The sequence below is a fragment of the Pararge aegeria genome, chromosome 24 (assembly GCF_905163445.1).
Source record: "Pararge aegeria chromosome 24, ilParAegt1.1, whole genome shotgun sequence".
NCBI classification, from domain to species: Eukaryota; Metazoa; Arthropoda; class Insecta; order Lepidoptera; family Nymphalidae; genus Pararge; species Pararge aegeria.
Window position 1 is genome coordinate 4956214 of NC_053203.1, and position 25780 is coordinate 4981993.

At 37.3% G+C, this 25780-nt stretch overlaps 1 protein-coding gene across 5 annotated transcripts in view; it reads left to right on the plus strand.

Annotated features, from left to right (window-relative positions):
- Positions 1–25780, plus strand: part of LOC120634662 (protein pangolin, isoforms A/H/I/S) — a 240640-nt gene that overhangs the window by 198453 nt on the left and 16407 nt on the right. For 4 of the 5 annotated variants that reach the window (XM_039905399.1, XM_039905398.1, XM_039905394.1 and 1 more), the window contains exons 5-8: positions 16062–16185; positions 17822–17918; positions 18375–18470; positions 19608–19718. In XM_039905399.1, the coding sequence (XP_039761333.1) occupies positions 16062–16185; positions 17822–17918; positions 18375–18470; positions 19608–19718 (428 nt within the window). The remainder of the gene's footprint in view (positions 1–16061; positions 16186–17821; positions 17919–18374; positions 18471–19607; positions 19719–25780) is intronic. The other variant, XM_039905395.1, reaches the window with a different exon arrangement.

A 25780-nucleotide genomic window follows, 5' to 3' on the forward strand; every position in this document is an offset into this window, starting at 1 on the left:
ACAACTTTCAACTTACAAGCTAACTAGTAGACACCATATTATTTACCTTTCCGTATAAGCTATGGAACCCTCCGTGAGCGATTTTTGATCGCACTTACTTATTACGCCGGTATTTCTATAAAAGCGATATTATCTTGTTAAGAAGTCCAAGACTAAACATTAAAACTTTAGCACTCTTATTTTTTGTAGTTCCTTTCGCAGTCGTTAAAACAGAACAAAGACTTTATAATTAAAAAGCGTCTCAGTTAAACAGTTCAGTTATACCTACATTAATAATCTCTAAGATAAAGAGCTCTTATTAAATTATTATCTAAATAAGAAAATATGATGCGATACATATAGCGAATAGCTAAAAATTCATACTTTAATTCCACTACGCTGGCTCAGTGCGGACTGGTGGACTCCACATCCCTTAGAGATTTATGCATTGTGGAGAACTCTCATGAATGCAGGTTTCCTCACGATTGTTTCCTTCACCGGTGGAGCAAGTGATATTTTAATTTCTTAAAACGCACATAACTTAGAAAAGTTAAAGGTGCGTGCAGTGGCGTGCACTTCATACATGCAAAAAAGCACTGCCTACCCTTAAATTTATATATAACTCCAATTTTCCTGTTGTATGCTTAGCCTTCTCAGAAACCCAGTGTACGCCACTGGATGCGTGCTGGGATTGGAACTCAGCCCAGAAAATGAAGCCAAAGAAAATAACATCCTCTACTTACCCTTAAACAAAATTCTAAACAAATAACTTCCTCTTACTACTCTACCTCTACTACCTAATCGTGCACTCTTGACAGAGTGCATCCGCGCTATCCTTCTCTAATACTTGGGCGGTACCAATACTTGGTAGCACTGCGGAAATATTTCTGTAAACCAAAAATAATTCCATTCCAGAATAGTTCCTCAAGTTGTAATTCCTAGATACCTCGAGTCTAACACGCTATGATTAGTCTTATATCCGAAGCATTAGCGACAGGTGTTATTAAGTGAACAGGGCCTTTTATTTTAACAACATAATCGCGGCGTTTCCTTAATCATGCATAGGCTCTTTAAGACGACAATGGAATAATGAAAGGGTGCTTCTAGAGTAGCGTAGAGGTCATGTCGATAGCTTGAATATTTTATAGGTGAGGGGCTAGTCTGAAGTATACCTACGGAATTCTTTATGCAATGCAATAGCTGATTATCATTTTATGTATATCTATGTTGGGGAGAATATGCACATTACATTTTCGTTTTAGGCTGAGTCGGAAAAAGAAGACCTGGAAACTGGTTAGATTATACTATAAGAAGAAAAATATTATAAGGAAATAATCTTAGCTTATTATTGTATAAGCACCTCTAGGAAATATCCCACTTGGTCTAAGACTATTGGAAAAAGCATTGAGGGCATAGCTTTCCTGTTTTTTCATTAGGAAAAATATATATAGCCATCTCATTTTAAAGCGGTATTTTCAATGCAATAATAATTTGCGTGGTTTTGTGGTGTGGCAAGCACTTTATTTAAAAGGGCTTAATATGACGAATGTACGCTTATTAGCACTTGTTTGATTTTCTAATAATATATGCACTTTATTTTCCCTTTGCTCTTGTACCAATTGTCCTGCTCCCTGTTATATTACAGATTAATATCGCATTGGGTTGTTGTTGTGTTGTGTTGTGTGGTAGTTGAAAGTTTATTTTTTTAGGAATTTATAAATCAAAGCATAGTATGAAAATCTAACATTATAGCATATTACGGTACATCTTAAAATGCTAAATTGGAATTAAAATTTCTGTAATTTAAATAAAACAAGCACCTCTTTAAAATTTCCCACTTGCTCTTAGATCAAGTGAGCGGCGCCGTCCTTTTTTTGCACGGTTGGAAAACGCATTGAGAGCATAGTTTTCTTGCTCTTTCTTTAGTTGAATATATATAGCCATCTTGTTCTCAATCGGCGTTTCCGCTGCGATAGTTATTTGCGAGGTGATTCGGTGTGACAGGCACTTTATTTAAGGACTTATTATAAAGCTTGTAGACTTGTTAACACTCATTTGACTTGTACTACTGTATGCAATTAATTTTTAAATAGCGGTTGCCCACGACGTCTCACACGTACAATTTGTAATACATAAATTTTTCCCATACATCCTTTCATCCCCTATTCCCACACCATGGGTGATTTCTATAAACCGCTTTTAGTATTATGTTTAGAACTATGCCGATTTTCATGTCCTTACTACAGAAATACATGAGTTTCATACATTTTTCCAATCTCAATTTCACCCCTTGTGGAGGAGATTTTAGTGAAACTCTTTCATAGCAGACACTAAAACACTTAATTTAAATGTCCTCGGCTTTTGAAAACATGAGACAGTCACAAGTAGAAATTTGAACTGCTTAAAACGCAAATAACTTAAGGTTAAAGGTGCTTGCTTTACTGGAATGGGTTGCAATAACCAGTTCAACTTACATTACTAATACTCTGTCTATTCTAATCATTGATGATGAAGCATATAAAGAATTTTTACGATTAGCCGTGGAGACAATTCAGCGACGCATTAATAACAAACTCTACTAACTAGCATAATATATGCCGTGTTAATATGAACCGTATTTTAACTGCATTGGGTATATTTTTGTGTGTCCCTGGTTTTATATCTGGAAGAATCTTAATATAGTTTAAGAGCCGGTGAGTTGTTTGTACCTCTAAATGCATCTAACCTATAAGAGCAGCTTGAACCAACGCTTGGAACAGTGATAGGCTGAGGATAATTAGCACGTTAATGAGATGTTTTCACAGGTGTGTCGTTATGATCACGTCGAGGTATTCACACACAATAAACAATATGCTTCTCACTTACCTTTCTGTAACAGCCTACCGGTAGGCACTCCTCCAGTGGTGTGTGTTGGTGACTTAGAAGAAGTATTGGGTACAATTGCAGGGTCTAGACAATTTTGGAAATCATAATAGACTTTGACCACAGTTACGGATACCTGGCAAATATGTACCGCCACGCAATTTAACTGCCCCGTTCTGACTCTGAAACTTATCAGGGAGACTACCCTCTGGTGACGTTGTTGAAATCCATATGGTGGTTATCATAGCAATATTTGTGAACAAGCTTTTAAGTTTTACTGTCAAAATCCTCGTAAGACTCGGACGCTGGCTCTTCGCCTATACCGACTGCGATGCAAAGAGCGCGCGATATGTATGGCACACATTCGGCGCGCGCGCATCCCAAATGCTTTACATGGAGAAAGTGAGATGATAAAAGGATTAAGATTTAAGACGTTACTGTGGCACACTGAACCAATGGAGTGTTGAAATTCCTTCCTTTGATTGTTTACAAACTAGCTTTTGCGTTCGAATTTGTCCGCGTTTTCATTCAATTTAAAGATAACCGTACAAACGCAATATTAAGGATGATCTATGATAGACTCTACTATTTTAATAGTTTTTTGACATATTTGAATTACTATAAAATGTCATATATATTCAGTTTTTTTCTAATAGTTTCAGTATTTTTGTTATTTTTACTTTCTATGTCTTCTTTATTTTTGCACCATATTTATTACGTTGTCCACTTTACCAAAGGTTCGACTGGTAGAAAATGACATAAGGCTTTAAGTTTCTCCTATGTACATATTTCTTTTTTATTTAATCACCTATAAACCTCCTTGAATCATCTATAAACCCGCGACCCCATTCATCTCAATATACTAGCATCACCACTGTGGCACTGTGAATAATGCGCTTGTCGCCTATTATGGTGTACATAAAGAAGTATAATATAAGTTAAATTTAGTGTCAATATGCTCTTGGCTGCTATGCAGTGGCGTGCATTGCATATATGCAAATAAGCAGTGCATACCCTACCCTCAGGGTCTTAAAAGAGCCTTCAGATAGGACCATTAAAGTTTTGTAATTAAAAAAACATTATTTAAATCTCATGTTATCGATTGCAGGGTAAATCAATTATTATGAATCACTCGACATAAGACGCCCTCTACTGTTGCATAGAAATATCAAATAAAATAAGCACGCCCAAAGAAAGAATCGTTCTGCTAGATGTGTGCGTGCAAGTTAGTAGTGTGTATCGTGTAATGTTATAATCGTGCGCTTGTACTTACAAGATTAGCATCGGTCTTGTGTGAAAAGTTTCATTCATAAATTCTCTATGTTCTCTATGGTGTCTATAAGCACTGCTTACGGAAGTGGATAATCAATTACGTGTTAGATTTTTTTATGAAAAGTATTCCAGGAATTATTGGAAAGTGAGAAAGTTAACAATAAATATTGTTTCTATTTATTGTTTACATATCAAAATAAAATAGCGTTCGTACCCATACTTACAAAAAAATTAAAGACATTTTTTGACTAATTTCGATTGCAATATTATCATTAGCATATTCAATCGCCATTATTGTTTACCTTCGAACAATGCTCTATGGCGTTGGTGATAAATAAACGGTTCAAGTGCATAAATTCAGCAACTTATAAAAGTTTGAGTAGTGATCATCATCATCATCATCATCATCATCACATCAACCGATAGACGTCCACTGCTGGACATAGGTCTTTTGTAGGGAGTTCCAAGTTCCACGATTCTGAGCCGCTTGGATCCAACGGCTACCTGCGACGCGCTTAATGTCGTCTGTCCACCTCGTTGGGGGTCGACCAACGCTGCGCTTACCAGTACGGGGCTGCCATTCCAGCACCTTGGGACCCCAACGTCCATCCTTTCTCCGAACTATGTGCCCGGCCCATTGCCACTTAAGCTTCGCGACTCGTTGAGCTATGTCGGTAACTTTGGTTTGGTTGAGTAGTGATAGTTTAATGTGTTAACGTTATTTTATAGTTTATTCATTCATTTTATAATGAAAGCATATTCGTGCGGTCTTTGTTTGGGTTCAGTGTGCCTGGAAAAAGTACGTAAAATTAGAAAAACATTCGCAAAGAAGGTGTGTACCAATGTTACAAATATCCACAAAAAAAGGTGATAAAGTAACACGTATGTTTAATAATAAATATTACGAAAACTTAACTTGGCTAAGCGGCTTTGGACATACCAATCGATTATTTTCCTTTCCTTTTGTTTTATTTTCCAATATTATTACGTAAAGTGTGGAATGATAAAGGATATTGTGATCTTAATAATTTTCATAAAGACGCTAAAAACATGTTATGTTGGAAAAATATAATTATCATCAGTGTGCTTGGAAAATGCTGCCGAATGGTGTGTCATAATTTTGTGACGTAAATCAGGGTATGTACTTTTATTCAATTAGCAGTAGATAGACGATAGTATTAAATCAATCAAAAATATAACTTTCGTAAAGTAATTTGATTATAAACCGACATACCTATCTAAAATCTAAATTTTAATTTTACTTTATGTTTGTGCTGAACACCTTGTGCATACCCTGGGTCCAAGGGCTATGCACGCCACTGCTGCTATGCCACCTGATGTTAAGTGATGATGCAGTCTGAGATAGCAGAAGGCTAACCGGTTAGGGGTATAGCAGTTATAAGCCATACAAATTTCCTTTCAATTTCCTTCAACGCTAAAGCAAGTGATATTTTAATTGCCTAAATAAAATTAAAAACGCACATTACTCCGGAAAGCTATAATAAATAAAAAATAAATAAATATACTACGACAATTCACACATCGCCATCTAGCCCAAAAGTAAGCGTAGCTTGTGTTAGGGGTACTTAGATGACTGATGAATATTTTTATGAATAATATACATAAATACTTATAATATACGTATAAACACCCAGACACTGAAAAACATTCATGGAAACACAAACATTTTCCAGTTGTGGGAATCGAACCCACGGCCTTGGACTCAGGGACTTGGAGCAGGGTCGCTGCACATTGCGCTAATCGGCCGTCAAGTTATAGATCGATTGAGCCCGCGATCGAATGCGGTCCCGAAAGGGAGGCCCAGCTCTAACCACTAGGCTACCACGGCTATTTATTTAATAGGAAGTTATTTTTAGACTAAAGCAGGTTGGTATGTAATAAACGCTGGTTCACCCACTACGCGTACAGCATATAACCAAAAACCCCGTAATCCAATTTGGAGGCTCGACCTGCCGTCAAAAACATAATTGGCATACCCGTCTCTCGGACGCGCGGAATATCGCAGTACTGGATGCGACACGGATTAAGGCGTGTTTTCAGTTCGACAGTGCGAGATGGTGATGAGAAAAATAATGCTAAAGCTAATGGATTTTTTAATTAAATTGATTGAATAAATATACTTTTTACCCGACTTTCAATTCGTCGAAATCTTTTTTTTTAATGAATGTCACCCGATTACTCGAAGACGCCTGAACCGATTTAAAATTATTTTTTTGTTTTAAAGGGCATACTTTCTTGAAAATGAACATTAATGTAACATAAAGTAGCAGAGTTTTTGTTCTTTTTAGATCCTGGGCGTATGAAGAAGTCGGTTTTTTTTCTAATTTATAAATAATTTTTACATCTCTAAGCTACCGCATTTTTGTAAGTGGCCACCCGATTATATTATTAGTAGTTTTTTGTCTGCGTTCATTACGGTTTTACAAATCCCGTGCGAACCGTTATTTTAAGCCTATATTACTCTCCGTCTTTTCCACTAACTCTATGCCAAGAATCAAGTTGATTGTTTAGTTAGGGTGTGAAGAACAAACAAACAAACACACTTTCGTATTTATAATAATACATAATTATTTTTTTATTTTACAACTTAGTTAATCTTAAGACTGCCCACTGTCCAATCATTGCTAAAAATAAATAAGCAATTTTTTTTTCAGAAAATGAAAATTATAGTTTGTATAAGACGCATCCTATAGCGGGGGCAAGGGGCGCTGTGCGACGGCGGTATCAATTCAATCAATTGCGGCCGTTGATAGCAGCAGAAAAAATATTTGAATAACAAAATTATTGTTTAAAGTTTTATTAGGTACTGGTTCAATTATTTTGAAGGTCGCTTAGAGTTTTTGTAGTTCGGAAAGGCTAAAGGGATGTCGAATTTCAACGATTAAAAAATCTTTGCGTACAGTTGAATATTTAAACAACAGAACAAGAAAAAACTAAAGTAGTATTTTAGTTTAGTCTTTGAAAACTAAATAGAGATGACAGGTCAAGACAAAATTGGCTCTATCAACGCACATACCCCTTAAGCCGTTGAGCATGCCCTGCGGATAACAGGGGAGACGCAAATAGCTAGCCGCCGGTAGGGTTGGCACTCGCCCCGTTTTATAATTATTTAAAAAAAAATTACAATGAACGTAAAGCTTAACTTGCTTAACCCGGATAGCCAGGCAATTCAACAAATTGCAATTTGTTAATCGTCTATTTATACACTACTCTGATATCTTCTAAAACTCACTCTTTACGCATGGTTCGCTCCGACACCGGAGCATCCTCTGGAGATATTGACTTGATAATACACAATTGCTAAGCAATACCATGGGAATCCAAAAAATAATGCCTAATTCTATCTAATGTAAAAAAATAATAAGACTATTAATTAGTCTAGTAATAACTTTAATGTAATAAATAAAAAAATTGTTACGGATCAAATATTAGCGTCTCGGCGTCTATAAAATTTCTTGTTCAGAGGTAAACTTTACTTGGATTTTGTAAACAAGACTTATAATTTTAAACTTGTGTTTAGCAGTCTTTTCTTTATGAATGAGGCCTGTTTTACTAAAAAGTCGAATTTCGTAACGCCCTGCCTGCATTTCAACGTAGGTAAGCGGCAAAATGACATGCCATTTATATCTACTGCGCAGAACATCTCATATATTACGTATATATGAGATGTTCTGCGCAGAACCTCTGAACCTCTCTTCTATGAGGAAGTAATATTGTGCATCAATATGGTGCAAACTTAATTTTGACCTGTATACCTACCGTTTGAATTCTATTTTATTTGTATTTTCGACTCGTTATGAATGACCACGTTTTTACAGAGACAGTAAAAAACATAAAGAAACGCATTTACTCCATCAAGGTTATCGCACATATCAGCTAATAAGCTGTAAAGCATGGCCTACAGCTAGTAGGGAACACGTTAACTTATTACCTAGGGTTGTCGCTCCATTTATTTTTTCATAAATAATTCCGAATAAATAAGGTAAGATAATCTATTAAGTCATTGGTTTATTAAACTGGAATACCGTAACAATGAGGCTGATTATATTTTTTTTGATATAGACGATATGCAAATATCCGTTTGGAATTCTTGTGAGCTCGTGCACTGGCTAAGTGACAGTGACAGTGCAGTCGCTAACGCGTCATAAAAAAAAAAAACATGCGGGGTAGTCATTCGGGACTGCGGATAGAAGCGATAACTAAATCTATGTAAATATATGCATATTATATATTTCTAAAATATAGTTCAACGGTTACATACCACCAGTTGCACGGATATCTTGACCATGACGGTACATCAACGGGACAACAGGTCGAATATAAAAAAATCCCATAACATTATTGTGGAATGTTCCTACCCGTTGGACTTTATTTAAGAAACGTTGATTAACCACGAAAATCTAGCTTAAAATCTTTATTTACATATTATATATATATATATATATCTCATGAAGTGTTCGGTGAAGATGACGACTAGTTCTTTGATTTTTTTTCACCAAAATGTGCTCAACGCGCCGAAATAAGTTTTCACTTCGAGAAAAAAAAAAGAAACTTGCTGTTGACAACCCTAATGACAGCTAGTGACAAATAGCTTACTACAGCTAATGACGGCAACCCGAGAGGACAGGTGAGCCACTTCTCGGAACAATGGATGTGCGGATGGGAATAACGAAACAGCAGACGAATACTTTGGAAAGCTTACGCCAGACTAGCGTAGCGTAGAGAAAAAATTGGTGCCAATTCTGTTGCGCACAACTCTCAAGTCTAGTTGTATGTTTTTTTATACCAGTAGCTGGCTAACCTGTTGGGTAGTATGGCAGTTGTATTTTACCATACCCCTAATCGGTTTCCACGCGATATCGTACTGGAACGCTATATCGCTTAGTAGCACTTCTATGACCAGAGAAAAATCGGGAATAATAAATTCCCAAATTGGCCCTGCCAGGAATCGAACGCAACACCTCCAACTTAAAACCACAGCACTTACCGCTGCACCAGGAAGTAGTCGTTCTTTAGATATTCAATAATGAATGAATTAATGAATGAATACACTTTTATTGTACACCACATAAACATAAAGTAAAATAATAAATAAAAATTTAACAAAAAGTATACAATTTGGCAGCCTTATCGCTACATAGCGATCTATTCCAGGCAAATGGCGTTAAACACAGCTCAAGAAGAGAAGTATAATAAGAAGAATATATAGAAGAATAATCTGTGGCTCTTTGAAAAAAAATAAACCAAAAATATCAGGTAATTTTTCTGATGTTTTCTTTTATCCTAGGAATCGAAACAGCGTGGGGAAAGCAACGTAAAAAAGCTGGTTTCAAATAAAAAGATTCCCATCCATTTCTCTATATCTTTGTTTATGTAGGTAGATATAAGTCTACGTCGATCTCTGCATACCAGCCTCCCGAAAAAGGTCAACAACCCCTACCCTAAGTACCACCCCCGATTTGTGCATTTAAGTATTCTACTTTCAAAATTTTACTTATGAAGTACTTCCTACGCTCTAATTTAAACTACTTTTTTTGTTCTTTAATTTTTTTCTTTTTAATTTCAAAGTAGTTCCAAATCAGTGTTATTTAAGACAAGACAAGTAACTTGATAACGATATCCAGTTTCCTGTCTTTACCGAAGCTACCAAGAAAATGTCTAAAGGAAAAATCTAGGATTGACTATAAACTTTAGGCGTAAGGCTTTTTTTATTCCACTACAAGTTAGCCCTTGGAAGCGGGACTTCGGCTTCATCGCTTCAAGTTATGTGCGTTTTAAGCGATTAAAATATCTCTTGCTTCAACGTTGAATGAACCGTGAAACCTGCATGCCTTAGAGTTCTCCATAATGTTAAATAAATAAATATACTACGACAATACACACATAGCCATCTAGTCCCAAAGTAAGCGTAGCTTGTGTTATGGGTACTAATATAACTGATGAATAATTTTTATGAATAATATACATAAATACTTACAATATATAGATAAACATCCAGACACTGAAAAACATTCATGTTCATCACACGAACATTGTACAGTTGTGGGAATCGAACCCACGGACTTGGACTCAGAAAGCATGGTCGCTGCCCACTGCGACAATCGGCAACCAAAAATGGTCTCAAAGTTGTGTGGAGTCCACCAATCCGCACTCTACCAGCGTGGTGGACTACGACTTAAACCCTTCTCATTGTGGGTGGAAACCCGTGCCCTGTAGTGGACCGGTAATGGATTGATATGATGAAATCCTTGACTGGAATATAACCTGCTGGTAAGCGATGAGGCAGTCTAATATGGTATCGGAACAAACTTTTAACAGTATAGCAGTTATATTAAACCTATACCCGTAATCGGTTTCGACGCGGCATCGTACCGGAGCACTTAATCGCTTGTAGGCTGGTAACTAGCAAAAGCCGAAACCTCCCACTCTACCAGACCTCAAAGAAAGTTTCCTCTTCCTCCTCCCACACTCACCACTGTGCTAAAGAGACCTTCGTTTTTTTTTTTACGTTAATAGAAAGTGTGGATGTGGCCTAAGATGGGACACGTTTGCCTATAAGATGCCTATTCACTCTTGTTGCATCGTAGTATGATACATTCGATAATGTCCTCGTTAGAAAGTTCCGGCTACGTTCGCATCCGGCTCGAAGGACCGACTGCGGAAATGTATAAGAAATGATGCGGAATAACCAGCGACGGCACGCTGAGCTTTGAGTGAAATTGGTTAGCGGAATGGAAATGGGAATGTTATTTTTTTTGCATATGTGCTTATAATATTCAATGGCTGCACAGGGTTTTTGACCATGGTATGCATAAAACAGGTGCATGGCATAAAATGGAAAAATTCCTCTCAGATACGAGTTCTATAAAATAATTCGGGTATGCAGTGCTTTTGTGCATATATGAAGTGCGCGCCGCTGATAATAGGGAACATATATGTCACTCTTAATAAGTGAAAACCATTTGTATAAATAGACTTAATTCCTTCATTATATATATATCACATTATACATATATATTATATATGTTCAGCAAGAAAAAAAAATTTTAAGTGTGAAAAATATTTGATTAGATAGAAATGCGACGCCATTAGGCGATTGTTAACGTAAAAGTCTGTGACAATTACTAATGTCAATAACACTGAGTACGTAGTTGTTGCACTTCTCTTTTTGTTGCCATAGCAACAACTGCACTATGCTCTACTCACATAGTCCATTGGACTCTGTGAGTAGACAAATCGTAAGTAAGCGAAATCGTTACAAAAGCGCGCCAAAATGACGGGCTATTGAAGTGTCCCTGATGTTCGACTGCTTTTTATTTCTTTCTTAAAAACATGTTTTTTACTTAAATATAGTATCATATGTAATTTAAAAAAAAACTTAAGTTCCCTGTTGTATCATTATAAACCGGCCCGTAATTGTGGTTAGAATGTCTAGAAACTTTGGGTCAAATCATTTAAAATAAATGAGTCTGATTACAAGTGAAAATAAGGCAATAAAGTTTTATTTGCACAAGTACCAACTTTGACGCCTGAGATCCGTTATAGTACCTAAAGTAAAAATATAAACTTTTAAAAAAAAAATATACACTTGTTATTTTGGGGACGGTGGAGATGGAAATTATGGAGGGTGATTTTTTTCTTGTCAAGTGGGTTAGTTCTTTCTTTACTTAACTACTTCTTTGATAATATATTTGCTCAGTGATTTTCAGTCTTGTAATCGTTGTAAACTAGTATTGAAAATGCAAAGATTTTGTTACAGTAAACGTAAATTTAAGATACGGAAGCCAAGATCTGAACTTGTTTATAACATAGGGTGGATGTCATGAAACCAAGTTGTCCGTCAAGGTTACCGCTTGAATCACTCGCGACTTGCGAGTGAGTCCTGCACAATAAGAAGAATGCGACTAAGTAGACCGAAACTTCCAAGGTCGATTCTCAGCCTAAACCCACACTAGCGTACCTCCCGGCGCCCCCTCACCCACACCAGCGCACGCCACGTGAACGGGCGCCCCTACACATGGTTGTCATAGCAACGCAGCATCCTATTTCCACGCCCACTACCCCGGGGGCGAACTCTCAAGATATTACGCCCTACTTCGTCCGCATTGGTGAATTAAAGGGGTGTACGATCACGCTAGTGTGAGTCCGTTTAGAGTTCGCTGCGATCTAGTGAAATTCCATTTTCCATTTTGAACTGAAATCTCGTGACATCGCCGGCCACGTAGATTGCTTTTATTGCCTCTGTATTATAATCATAAAACTTAACGGCTTCAATTTGAAAAAGGAAAAAAATACGTATAAGGTAGTTAGCGAATGCTAACCAAGCACTCGACTCCATTCGCAACATTCAGCCGGCCGCTCGTTAACAAACCTATTCAATTTTGAAGTATTAGTCGATTGAGGCAACATTTCTCGCGTCCTATCGCCACGAGTTCCAATTAGCGACTGGAGGTTGTCGCTCGAGTGGCGGTGACGTCACGCGGCGCTTTCATGCCTTCAATAACTACCCTCTCGACGTGCCTTCAATAGCCGGCCACTCCACCTGGCCTTCATTAGGAACCTTCTCAATACACGCGGAGTGCTGAAAAGGCGACGCGAACCTACTAATTTCAAAAATGTAAGTTTTAACGAGAAAACTTGTTTAGCTAATAACGGTGGTTGCAAACTCTCGCAGTCGCCCTGCCCGCGTAATTGCATGATTTAATTTTTTAAAATTATTACGAGCTGTCAACTGAACAAAGGTCTCGCTATCTTTTGTTACCGGTCGCGCCATAGACAAATCTTATTATGGAAATATTTTCAAATTAAGAACGCGCTCTGCTCCCGCATTATGCGTCTCGACTGTCATCATTGTCTATGGGCTCTTTTTGTTCAGGCTCGCATGTTGAGGCTTTTCGACCACCGTTTCGGTTATTTTTTCTCTTTTTGTTTTTTTTTTATCCGCTGTCCCGAGCGTGAATGGAGGGCTTTGTTTGTGCGTGTTTTATTATTAATTAGTGGGGACTCTTTGTTCGTGGTAATTATTGTCTTAATAAGCAGTTCCTGCTCGAATGTGAAGGAGCGACGAAGGGATTGTCAGCCAGCTCGCTTTTCAATGGGTTAAGGATTTGAAATATTCAAAACTGGTTTTACGCTCTTTATAGTATGCGCCAGTTTTAACGTCCTCTTTGCTCGCCAAGTGGAGGACCCATTCTTGTTGTCGCTATGGATTCTCTTGTGCCATGTACCATAATCTAATTCTATCTCGGAACGCTCTCCACATTCTATTCAGAACCCGAATTATGTCATATTTTTTTAATAACTGGCTTTACGGCTCTGGGTTATGGCCATTTTGAGCTATCCTGAAAGTCAGTCATTATATAATGACTGACATTCATATTTACTGTAAAGCCCATGACTCATCAAAAATGTATGTATATTCTTCCCGTGAGAAATAATCTCATTATCATTGGTTAAGTATTATTTTAACAGCTTTTTCGTAATAGGAATAGTTGTTGGATTTTTTTTAACGATATGGTTACTCGAACGATAAAGAAAGTAGCAATATGTCAGTAACTAAAAGAAATATTAAAAACCGGCAAAACAAAACAAAATTTGAAGTATGGCGATCTTACTTTCTGTCACTTTTTATGCCTTCAAAACACTTTCAAACAATTTTTTTTTATACTGTAGTCTCTTTCGAGGCCGGTTTTTTTGAAAAGAATCTCCATTCACACAGCGCGAATGTTTCATAAACTTTAGCATAATATAATGATGCGCGAATAAAATGTCCACAAAACACACAAGAAGCATTCAGTGATTCGAAAACACCATAATTAATTTGCGCCTACGTGTCACCAGCGAGCGATCCTGTCGTTTATTTCGCATAATAGAGTGGTGAAAAGAAGATTCCAGTTTAATTAGAGGTGAGACACTCGGAAGTGCGGCGTGGTTGAATGGCCCTCGTTGGGTGCCATTTTGCATAATTGGGCGGGAGGGTAGAACGAAATTTATACGGTGCCGGCGCCAATTTACTTGCTAATGACGCGTCTTGCAGCGTCCCCGGGTTTTGTTCGTGCGCTCCAAATGATTCGTGGGCTCTTTTTTTTTGTTATATATCTTGTTCATTTTGTATGGCGTTTTGTTTTGATTTGACGGTTTTGTAATTATGTGTTTTTAAGCTGTCATGTTTTTTTTTTTTAAATAGAATACCTTCGTTTTAACTTTATTTGAAATTCTTTTTACGTCGTCACATAACTTCGTAAAGGCTAAATGCACATCGTTTATTCGAATTTAATGTTAAGTTTTGCGATAGCTTTTAGGTCAGTTCGTTATACATAAAGCGTCTTAACAAAATTAATTTTATATTCTGATAATTTTGGTAAATAGTTTTAGGCTAATAAGAGTTGATGGCCTTCGGCCGTGCCTCGATAAACAAGTCATGCCTTGGGTCCTAATGTGCCTATTTATAAGTTAAAGCTAACTATCGAAACTCGGTATATGACTCAAACCAAAGTGGAGGGGAGAGTACCCCTCCATTATAAGAAAAGAGCACTTAGCCCAGCAGTGGGATACTAAACTCATACTAATTATTAACTTTAATCTGTGGTTTTACTTGTGCGTAGAAACCGGTTTTTAGCACAATTTTTATACCTCTAATGTGAAATTGGTCTACTCCTAGATTACTCCGACTCGTCGTCGGAAACTACTAATATATCCATATTTCTAGTTATAGTTTCGCTTGTTACCTCAACCTGGGTGTTTGGTTGATGCGTTTTTAATAATCTTCCTCGATGAATTTTGTTTCGTTATAATAAAATTAGTAGACGGAAACGAGTTAAGAATCTTTAATGTGATAATTTTTACGATCCCTTTTACTTTATGATCGTTATTTAAAAAACGTCGTAAAAGAACTTATTAAACGTCATATAATTTTAAAATGTGCAGATTAATTTATAACGATGCATAACTTTTGTGACACTTCTTCTTTTCTTTTATTGCCTTCGAGTGTTTTATGTTTTTATGACATTTACGCCGGGCACAAAGAGAGCCGTCGTATAATCGTTGTCACATTTGACACGTTGACTTCAATTTGATATTTTTCGATACAGAAATGGCGATGTCTCAATCTAAAATATTCGTTCGTGATTTTGCTAAGGTATTTTCGTGTTACATTACAGTAGTAGTGTCGAAGTCGGTTTTCTTGGCATTTATTCATCATAATTATCAAACCATCACTACATGGGGTATCTCCTCTCAGAGTGAGAAGGGAGTAGGCCGTAGTCCACCACGCTGGCTAAATGCGGTCTAGTATTCACACGCCTTTAAGGATATTATGGAGAAGTCTCAGGCATGCAGTTTACCTCATGATGTATTCTTTCACCGTCAATGAAAGTGTTATTTAATTAAAACGTACATAACTTCGAAAAGTTAACGCGTGCCGGGCTCCGCGTAACTGAAGCCGAGGGCCTAATTTGCACGAACCATTGTTTACCAAATATTGTTTTGCATTGTTTTTGTTTAAAGTTTGTTTGAATACTTTATTCCACACACACATTCAATAAAAAGTAATAAAATAGCCCACCAACCCGCATTGGGGCAGCGTGGTGGGTGTATGTTCTAAAACCGTCTCTCCTATGAGAGATGAGGCCTGTAGCAGTGGGACTTTAATAGGCTGCGGATGATAACGATTAAAACACAAAAAAAATAAAAACTTAATTTAGACATTGAGGCTTGCAAAGGCGATTTTATATCTCAAGCGAAATTTCCAGACTAACTATGGCGGATTAGATAGTTTACTATGTAACTGTTAAAAAAATAAACTTTTTCTTATCATTATTATTCTTGCTAATAATTAGACGTCTATCGGTTAAAATAACGATGATGATGTTGAATTTTATTGGTGTTTTATGAGCTGGTTTCACAGTACTATTTCCCTTTTGTTACAGGCGAGCAAGATGGGTTTACCAGCGGGTGGGGGACTCTCCCTTTTCTGCCCCGGCGGGGACCTGGGGCAGCCCCCGCCAGCGCACATGGGCATACCCCCGCCCTACCAGCTGGACTCCAAGTTAGGTAAGTCGCTAAACTTAACTTATTAGTGTCCGACTGACGCCTATTGACGACCATTTTAGTTGAATGAATGAATGAATGAATGAATACACTTTTATTGTACACCAAAGTAGTTACAGAGATATATATACATATCAAGAGAGTACAATTTGGTGGCCTTATCGCTACATAGCAATTTCTAGTTGAATTTAAAACTTTAACCATATACCTATGTATAATTGACTTTTACTAAACTAAATCTACGGTTTGAATGATTATAAAATCAGGTAGGTCATTACCAATCACAGGCACTTATGAAGCATTCATACAAATATGTTAATACAGAGTATGAGGTGACAACTACGTTCGCTAACTTTAACCTAAAGCTACTAGGGTTCCAAACGCGCCCTGGTCTGAGAAGAGCCCACAACAAACGCCGGGTATTTTTTTGTTATCACCTGTAGTCACAGTTAATTTATATTTAGCTATTCATATCCAAGCTTTTTCATCGTTTAATTAATCCTTAATATTATTAAAGGATTTCTCTATAAGCCTACGTTATCAGTGGCGTGCACTTCATACATGCACAAAAGCACTGCATACCCTAAAGTTTTTGTATAACTCATATAGGGGAAGGATTCTTCAATTTTATGTCATCTTCCTTCTTTATGCATACCCTGGTCAAAAACCCTGTGCACGCCACTGTACGTTATATATCACAGTTGCAAATAAAGTATATTGATTGCATTCTAACTGAAGCACACATTTAACCACAATTCAAAAATGACAACTTTAACTTCGCAAAATCTACGCCATTGAGAATCAGTAGGTATCCACTCTTACAATAAGATTTGTACGTAATCCTAGCGTAGTTTTCTCCTATCGAAACATTAAAAATAATCTAAAATGAACCTAATACCAGTAGTTTTAAAGTCGTACATTCTGTCCTGAAGATATTTATTTTACCAACGTCCGCTAGGAGCGCTGACTGTCTTAATGTGGTGCTGTGCGAACTTCAGTTCTAAAACGAAGTAAATTGGGTCTATTTTATGAAGGAGATCGTGCAAATCGTATACGTATTGGAGGCTTACTACCATCGCTTGAAGCAGTATTATTTTCAAATTGGTATTTTACGTAGCTGTCTTCTACGCCATTGGTTGCCTGCGAGAAATCGCTATAAGGCCCTGAAATTATACATCTGTGTTGTGATTGGTTTTGATTTCTGCATTCCTCTTGGTGTACATTACAAGTGATTCATTCATTTACTCATTCATATAGGAGTATATGATTTTTCGTTTCCGAATGAAAATCCTTATTTTCAGGATGATAAATAACTTATTGTTAGTAAAAATACTCCTTTAAACGACATAAGTATTTCAGTTAGAAGCACATAAATTGTTATTTAGCATCGGACTAAAGTACATAAATAAATAAATATACTACGACAATACACACATCGCCATCTAACCCCAAAGTAAGCGTAGCTTGTATTATGGGTACTAAGAACGATGAATATCTTTATGAATAATATTCTTAAATACTACCAGACACTGAAAAACATATATGTTCATCACACAAACATTTCCTATTTGTGGAAATCAAACCCACAGTCTTGGGGCTCAGAACGCAGGATGACTTCATAGATTGTTTGTGTTTGCAGCAGCGGGCCTCGCGCGGACCCCCATGTACCCTTTTCCAGGGGGTACGTACCCCTACCCCATGCTCAGTCCGGAAATGTCGCAAGTGGCGGCGTCGTGGTGAGTTCACTTCATATTTTATCTATGTATACAATTAAATAAAATTAATAGTTTTTGTACTCTTATTATTTGTAATTGTTATTATACTTAAGTACTACAAGAAAAAAAAAATCTGATTAAAGGGATAAATTTACACCAAACGTTTAAACAATAAAATCTTGAGTTTTGATATTTCTTCCTACTCTTCTCTTATAATTTCTTTTTAATATAGTTCTCAACTCCAGACCTTTAAGCTAAATATTACAGATTTTTGATAAAATCAAACAAAAGCCTTAAAGCTTTGCGGAAGTTGTTGATAGTGTTACTAAAGCCATAATATCTCTAAATTGTTTCTACGTGGCATCGTGACGCTTGGTGGTACAGCCTTGTCGGTGGGGTGGTAACTAGCCACGGCCGAAGCCTGTTTGTTTGCATCCAATGTCTTCATAATTTTTAACTATGATGTTATTTGTGCAGGCACACTCCGAGCATGTACCCCATAACTTCGGCGGCCAGCGGTTTCCGGAGTCCGTACCCCACCACGTTGCCCATCAGTAGTTCTAGTCTATCGAGGTAAGCATGCATTGCTTAATGGTGGGCCAATGCAGGTCAATGGGATTCCCGATTGGGTAGCAGTGGAGCTTTTTGTGACAGAGCTCGTCCAGGAAAGTACTCAAGCAAGTCAAGCAGCATTGCTGTGCTCCGTTCTGGTGTAATAACTGGCACATGAGGTTTAACACCTTCGTCTCAGATTGACGGACACTGGGCGACATTTGTAGGTTTTTCTTTACAAGCCCTTGGATTGTTACTCTGTTTATAGGCGATGGTTGTCCACTTACCATCCGGTGTACCATCTGCTTGGTTCGACAATTATTACTGTAATAAACAAGGGGTGATAATAACCAGAAACTTGCCAGATGGCTTAACGTGACACGGGAGTCGGTTCACTTGCAAATTCTAAACTCTCGCTTGTACTGAAAAAAGATGGCCTGAGGATACTATGTCATGCTGGCAACACGAACTAGTCGTAGAACGAAATGTCACTGAATCCGTAAAAGAATTTAATATTATAGCTCAGCGAATCTTGAAGCTGTAATGTGTCACTTATACATAATTACTTACTTAAAATATACACATACATGGGTAGGGCACGTAGTTTTAAGAACCGATGGAAGTTGTGGACTCAAGGTGCTGGAATGACGACATCAAACGAGTCTTGGGCACCTGCTGACAGCGGCCCAGGTCCGTGGATTTCTGAATTCCCTGTAAAAACCCTCCCCCTTCCTTGCTCATGTTCATTTTCAGTCCCATCTGTAGAGTTATGTTTTTTTTTTTTTTATTAATTTAGTTTTCTTACATTATCTTCAATAATCGATTTCATGGATACTTCATGATCATCATCATATGTCTTCCACAACAGGATTCCTCTCTCATAGGAGAGAGGGATATTGAGCGTGAACCCACCACGCTGCTCCAACACAATTATTAGTTATAACAGGGACCGACGGTTATTGTGTTAGCGGTGGACACCGACGCGCTCCTAACTACGGGCTCGTACTAAGATTTTACAAGAAACCCGATTACAATATTTATAATCGGTTATAAATCGGTTATTTATAATCGGGAATCGAACCCTCGCGATCCGTAGTCAAACAGGCTAACCAAAAGACCAACGAGGCAGTTGAAATTATTTAGTTTATGGTGTTGCAGTGAATTGTACCGGTTCTCCCCAACGCTGGGCGGCGGCCTGGGCCTGGGGCTTGGCCCAGCTCTGGTCGCGCCCCACCCCTCCAAGTCAGACCTGTTCACACACCATTCGAGGTAAGAAAACCACTTTTTTACCCGACTACAAGAGAGTAATGTATGTATGAATAGATACTTATTCCAGTTTAATGAAGCGCCTATACTGGGCCACTTACACACTACGCAACAATACCACTGCGGTGGCCACCGACTACGCCATTTTGTTAAATATAAGATTTTCGTTACTGATTTCAGGGTTTACTTTTTAAAGTTACATATTTTTCTCTGCTTTTATGTAGCTCGTTTATAGATATTTTAATTTTAATTATGACGATAAATAATGATGCAGCCTAAAACACGCTTGACTAGAAAATATCTATCAATTCTTGTATTGGATAGAAAAAGGCGTAACTTTGCGGAATTCCATAATATAAACAGATCTTCGGCAATGATCTCTCAAAGCTCTACATACCACAGCATCCTCAGGAGATGTAGACTTAACAACTATTTATTGCGAAGTCAATATCTCTAGTATGTAGTGTCTCTCTCAATATTTTTGTCTCTAACTATTTACTTTGCTTAATTTAATTTTTATTACCACTTAATGTTAGCTAATTAGCAGATAAAACACATTAAATCATCCTTGTTAAAACACAAATAATTATTTTCACAGTGTACATATTTAATTTATGTAAAGCATTTTTTATTTTCTAAAAATGTTTTTATTTCGATAAACCGTGTTATCGAATAGTAATTTAAAAATTCCTTGTTTGCTACGTAACCCGTAAAAGGGTTAGGCAATTTTAAAAAATAAACTTCGCGTGCGTGTACAACCCGCCGGGCAATTTGTTAGTTGCGCGACGTATTTGAAATTATAATGTCACTGTAAACGGTTCAATATAACGCGGGGAAACGACGTCACGGGCTCGCGCCCTAACTTGAACGCTTTTTCGACTTATGCGCTGTAGACTAGTAGTGTACGCAGGTATCCTCGTATGGGAATTATGTATAAATAAAAAAGAAACACGTTCTGCAAAGTACCTACTACCGCCTTGCTTATTTCTGCCGCTAAGCAGCATTGTTGCAATGCTGTGTTCCGGTCTTAAGGGCGTAGTTGACGGTGTTATACAGGCAAATGAGGATTAACTACCGACCGACCGGTAGGTGGACACAGGCGGACGTGTTTCTTGCAAGGCATGCTTAGTGTTACGTGTTTTGTAGTCCACTTTAACTTTGCTTGGTCTGACAATTATTATTCAGAACAAAAAACTTTAATCGTACTATAAGTGCATTATGCTTAATAATAAAATACCAAAACTCGCGGGTCACAAATACCCAAGTCTTAAATTTACCCAATAAAACCACGAAACGAGGTTTTGCTACTAAAATTATTTTACTAATCAAGATACTCATATTGAGGGAGTTGTATACATATGTAATCCGCCATTTTGGGTAATCACACAAGCCAAGAACTGCACTCACTCACTCGGCGACCTGGGGGCCTGCTAAGCTTCTGGAGCGAGCTCGGCTGGCTGGAGTGATCTAGCGGGGAGCCGCATCAGTGGCCATACGTACAATGGACGGTCCCAGACCAACCAAGTGCGGAAAAGGCCCAGGAACAGAAGAAGAAGCAGAAGAAGCCAAGAACTATCCCGACTAATTCACCTTTCAAACAAAAAAAAAACTGTCACAGACAGACACGCATAGCACCTTATCGTTTTTGCGTCGGAGGCTAAAAACAAACGGAAAAAATCACCGGACGCCAAATTAAGTAAGCAATATTATCAATAACATTTGACATTATCGCGATAGCTAATATTAAACGCCCCCAGTCCGTTCATAGCTACGTGGGCGATCTTATCAGCGCTATTACACGGGTAAACTACCCCTCCAGCTACCCCTATCTACCCCTCTAGATCAAAGATACGCCGCGGGGCAGATGTGCGAATGTGCGCGTTAGGGGCAAATTGTTTTATGAATTACAATTCTCTAAAGTAGGTCATTTTGTTTAATGGATGGGTTTTTTGGATTATCGCCGAGTTTGATCGGGTTTTGGGACCTCTAACGCAATATTAGGGTTGTTTTAGGTGTGTTTTATTCTGGCTATGGCGCCTGCGTTGATAATTATTGTAATAGGTGCTGGCATTTACACGCGGCTATGTCTCCGCAGAAGTTTTGTTTAACTGTGAAGAAGACTAGAGCACAACAAAGTCCCTGACTAAAGTGTAGCCAGTTAGTTATTTGGTTAGATCTATAGATTACATAATTAACTTTTAACCGCTAATTCGTCCTTGTTGAATTGCTGCTCTGAGCCTTAACCTGACTTTAGTACCAAGAATATTGTAACAGAAAAATGCAATGCATGTTTTGTCTGATCATGCAACTAATAAGGCATAGAGACAGTCCAGCTCTGTGTTTACAGTTAATTAAATCACAAAAAGTCCCCGAGGAAAACATGGTGCTTAGTTACTCGCACCGCTGCCCAAGTCAATTCAATTAAAAACAATTAAAAATGTATAATTAACAAGAAGAAAACACGAAACACGTAATAAGATTCCGAGTGCTCATTTGCGCAAGGAATCAAAAAGATATTTATTCATTAAAAATTTAAGTATACCCCGACTTTCAATATAGTGTGCATAATTGTACTAGTCAAGACGTTTACTTTGATTTATTTGTGGAAAAAATTCAATTTATATCGGTATTATTGTAGTTAATATGTAAATTTAGTATGTATGTTCATGTTAGTTTATTTTTTTTTTGTAACATCGTTTATGGACCACCCATTCTTTTTATCGGCTTCGCACGCTCAGGTTGCCTTTAAAAGATCATTCTTAGTGATAAGGCCGCCTTTGCACCCTAGCGCTATCTATCTATTACTGTTATCCTTGTGTGTTTTTCTATTGTGTGTTGCAATAAAGTTTTTCTATTCACTTCTATTCAATCTGCCATTTTTTGGCGACGGACTATGTTGGACGGATTTTCATCAAACCACTCCCAACACTACGGACTACGGCCTTAACCCTTCTCATTTGGTTAGAAGACCTGTGCCTTGTAGTGGGCCGGTAATGGGTTGATAGGATGAACTCCCAACAATTAAGCAACTGTCGATTAATTCACCTTTCCTAGCAAAAAAACCAAAATCAAAAACGATTTAACCGTTCGGGAATTACGATGCCACAGACAGACGGACAGACACACACACAGACACGTCAAAATTATAACACCATGTTGTTTTTGCGTCGGGAGTTAATTAAAAACGCCAAGCGAAGCAGCGACGAGCCGAAGGCACGCAGTTGTAATCTTACACCTTTCAGCGCGTCGCGCACTCATCGTTTAATACATGCCACATCCGTCGAAAACATATAATCACTGTTTTTGTGTGCGGCCGCATTGTTAGCGGGATAATTTATATTTTGCGACGTTTTTATTTTGAAGAAAGAAATCTCGTTATATCCTCATAACCACTTTAAGAATATTAATTGAACGTATGCATGGAACGGACTTCTTTTCTCATTAGCGAAAGGCAGATTTGCATGTAGGTGTAAAGCGTCAACACTCATGGGTCGAAAATATTTTTGCCAATGCGAGTAATAAACTGCATAAGCACGTGGAGTTCAGCCTCTGTGCACAGAACTACTGTGCAAAAACCGTATGTATTCTGTATCTATGTCTAATAAAGAGAAGCTAAGACTTTCATAATACAGACAAACAGAAGTTAAATTAAACACCCACAGTGACGTGGTTAGATCGATAACGAATAGTTGTTTACAATTAAAGTCGGTTAAAATGTATAATTTCCAAAACATACCAAAGGTGGGTCATACAACTCACCTGGAATTATTTTTTTGGAAGGATCTACAATCAGTACTGAAGCTATAATTGTGTTTTTGTTTATCCTGGCCACGCATCACGCCGAAACTACTCAATGAATTCCAATGAAACTTGGCATGATTTGAGTTCATACTACTAAAACATAGCATTATTTTATACTACTTAGTAAACAATAGTTTGTGTCTTGAAATTTCGACCCTCCACCGCTGTCAATATGATTTCGTAACTTAAGTGCAGTGTGGGGCACACGAAAACGTAAAGCTTAAAATAAATCGCTCAGCGTATTAGCACGCTCGTAATCACACCGCACGAGTACACATAAAAGTCCAGGTACAATCATGTAAATAAGCTGCTGGCGGAGAAATTTAATTAAGATGATATATGAGACGCCCGGCCCTCGCTAACGGGCCACGGGGCACTTTGTAGCAGGTAAAGTCGCCACCGCATTCAAACCGATGATAAATTTATTTCGGATACTGAATGAAATGAGATTGAAACATCTTAAACTATTAATAATCGATGTAGTTCTTCACGAAAGAAAGATATATAGTATCATAATCAACATATCTCATTACCGGCCCAATTAAACAGGGCATGGGTCTCGTCCTACAATGAGAAGGGTTTAGGCCGTCCACCACGCTGGTCCAGTGCGGATTGGTGGAAGATATGTTAGTCTCAAGATATTCTGAATGAAAGGTTTTCCGCTTTATACGATTGCCAAAAGTTTTCTTGGCAGAAAGAAATGGAAATGAATGAATAAATTTATAAACTTTTAATATATCATAATTCACTTCACTAAATACAGAAATTAATAATTGTAATTAACATACAATTTGGCAGCCTTATCGCTAGCATAACGATCCAAAAAAATGTCAAAGTAACTTTTACCGAAATATTTGAAGTACGTTTTTCTAATTTACATTTATTAAAATTTTGGGATAAAATAATAAAAAAATACTAAACATTAAGTTGATTATTGGAGTATTTAATTGAGCATTTTACTACTTCTTAATGAGCCGCCTAATTGAATACTTCGTGTAAACATGTTTTTTTTAATTTTTCCTGTATTTTTATGTGGTTTGCAATATTCATTCATTCATTAATGCATTCACTCATTCATACATTAATAGTTTCTTTTTTTTCTTTCGTTCTTTCATTCATTGATTCACTCATTGGTTCATTTCGATTGTTTTATTTTTTTTTACCTGCTGTAATTTTTTGGCGACGGCAGATCGAAATAGAAATTCCTTAATCGCCTCGTACTATACTCGCGGGAAGAGGAACGGAGAACGAGCGGAATCGTCCTCACTACCCTCTACTGCGATCACCAACCTCACCAAGACAGGCCAGTTAGTTTTAGTCCACCAGTGGACTGTTATTTATGACAGAAATATTATACAGATATATTCAGTCTCATTCATTCAGTTGTGTTACATACAGCCATAGATTCCCAATTCTACCTAAATTTAAAACTGTACATTTAGTTTGAATATGATAAGTCTCAAAAGCAGCGTCTAAAAAAAAGTTTAACGTTTTGAAGTATTCGTAAACAAAATTCTAGTTTCAAAACAAAACAAAATCCTAGTTTCTCTCATAGAGTGTTATAAAAGCGCCGGTTATTCAGCATCTGTAGACGTGCCAATTAAAAAACCGACTGCCATTTAATTTTTCGCAAGTCTATAGTTTGTTGGACTAATAGGTCCGGTCCTGTCAGGCTTCATAATTTTATTGACAGAGTAGTAGTAGTAGTAGTAGTCTTACAGGATATATATGTTTATAAAATTAACAATAGTATTTATCAAATAGACATATGCATGATACGTATTTATTTCTTAGCAGACCTTCATTTTTAGGGCCTTAATTTTACTGTTGCACCAATCCGTATACTTCTAATTTCTTATGTCAACAAAACTACCTCTTCATCCCCCCAATTACAAGTTTCAGCTTCTTAAGAATGTTTATTTACTTTATTGTATCCAACATTTTGTGTGTGCAATATAATAAAACCTTAACTTACTTACTGAAATAATCAATTAAATGTATATGTATACCGGCCCACTACAGGGCCGGGCTAGGGCTACTAAATTTATGGACTATAGTCCATAAATTTCGAGCCACGTCCTGTTGTATATGTATATTATGAAACATTTTTTTTTCCAACAGAGAATTGCATTACCTGGGTATTCCAATTCGAAAGTGCTAAAATAAGTATAAGGCATAAGTATTTACTTTAAATACAATTTAGTTTTTTCTCAAAACCTTACGTAATTGACACACCGAATTGAAAATTGTCTGATGAAGTTGGA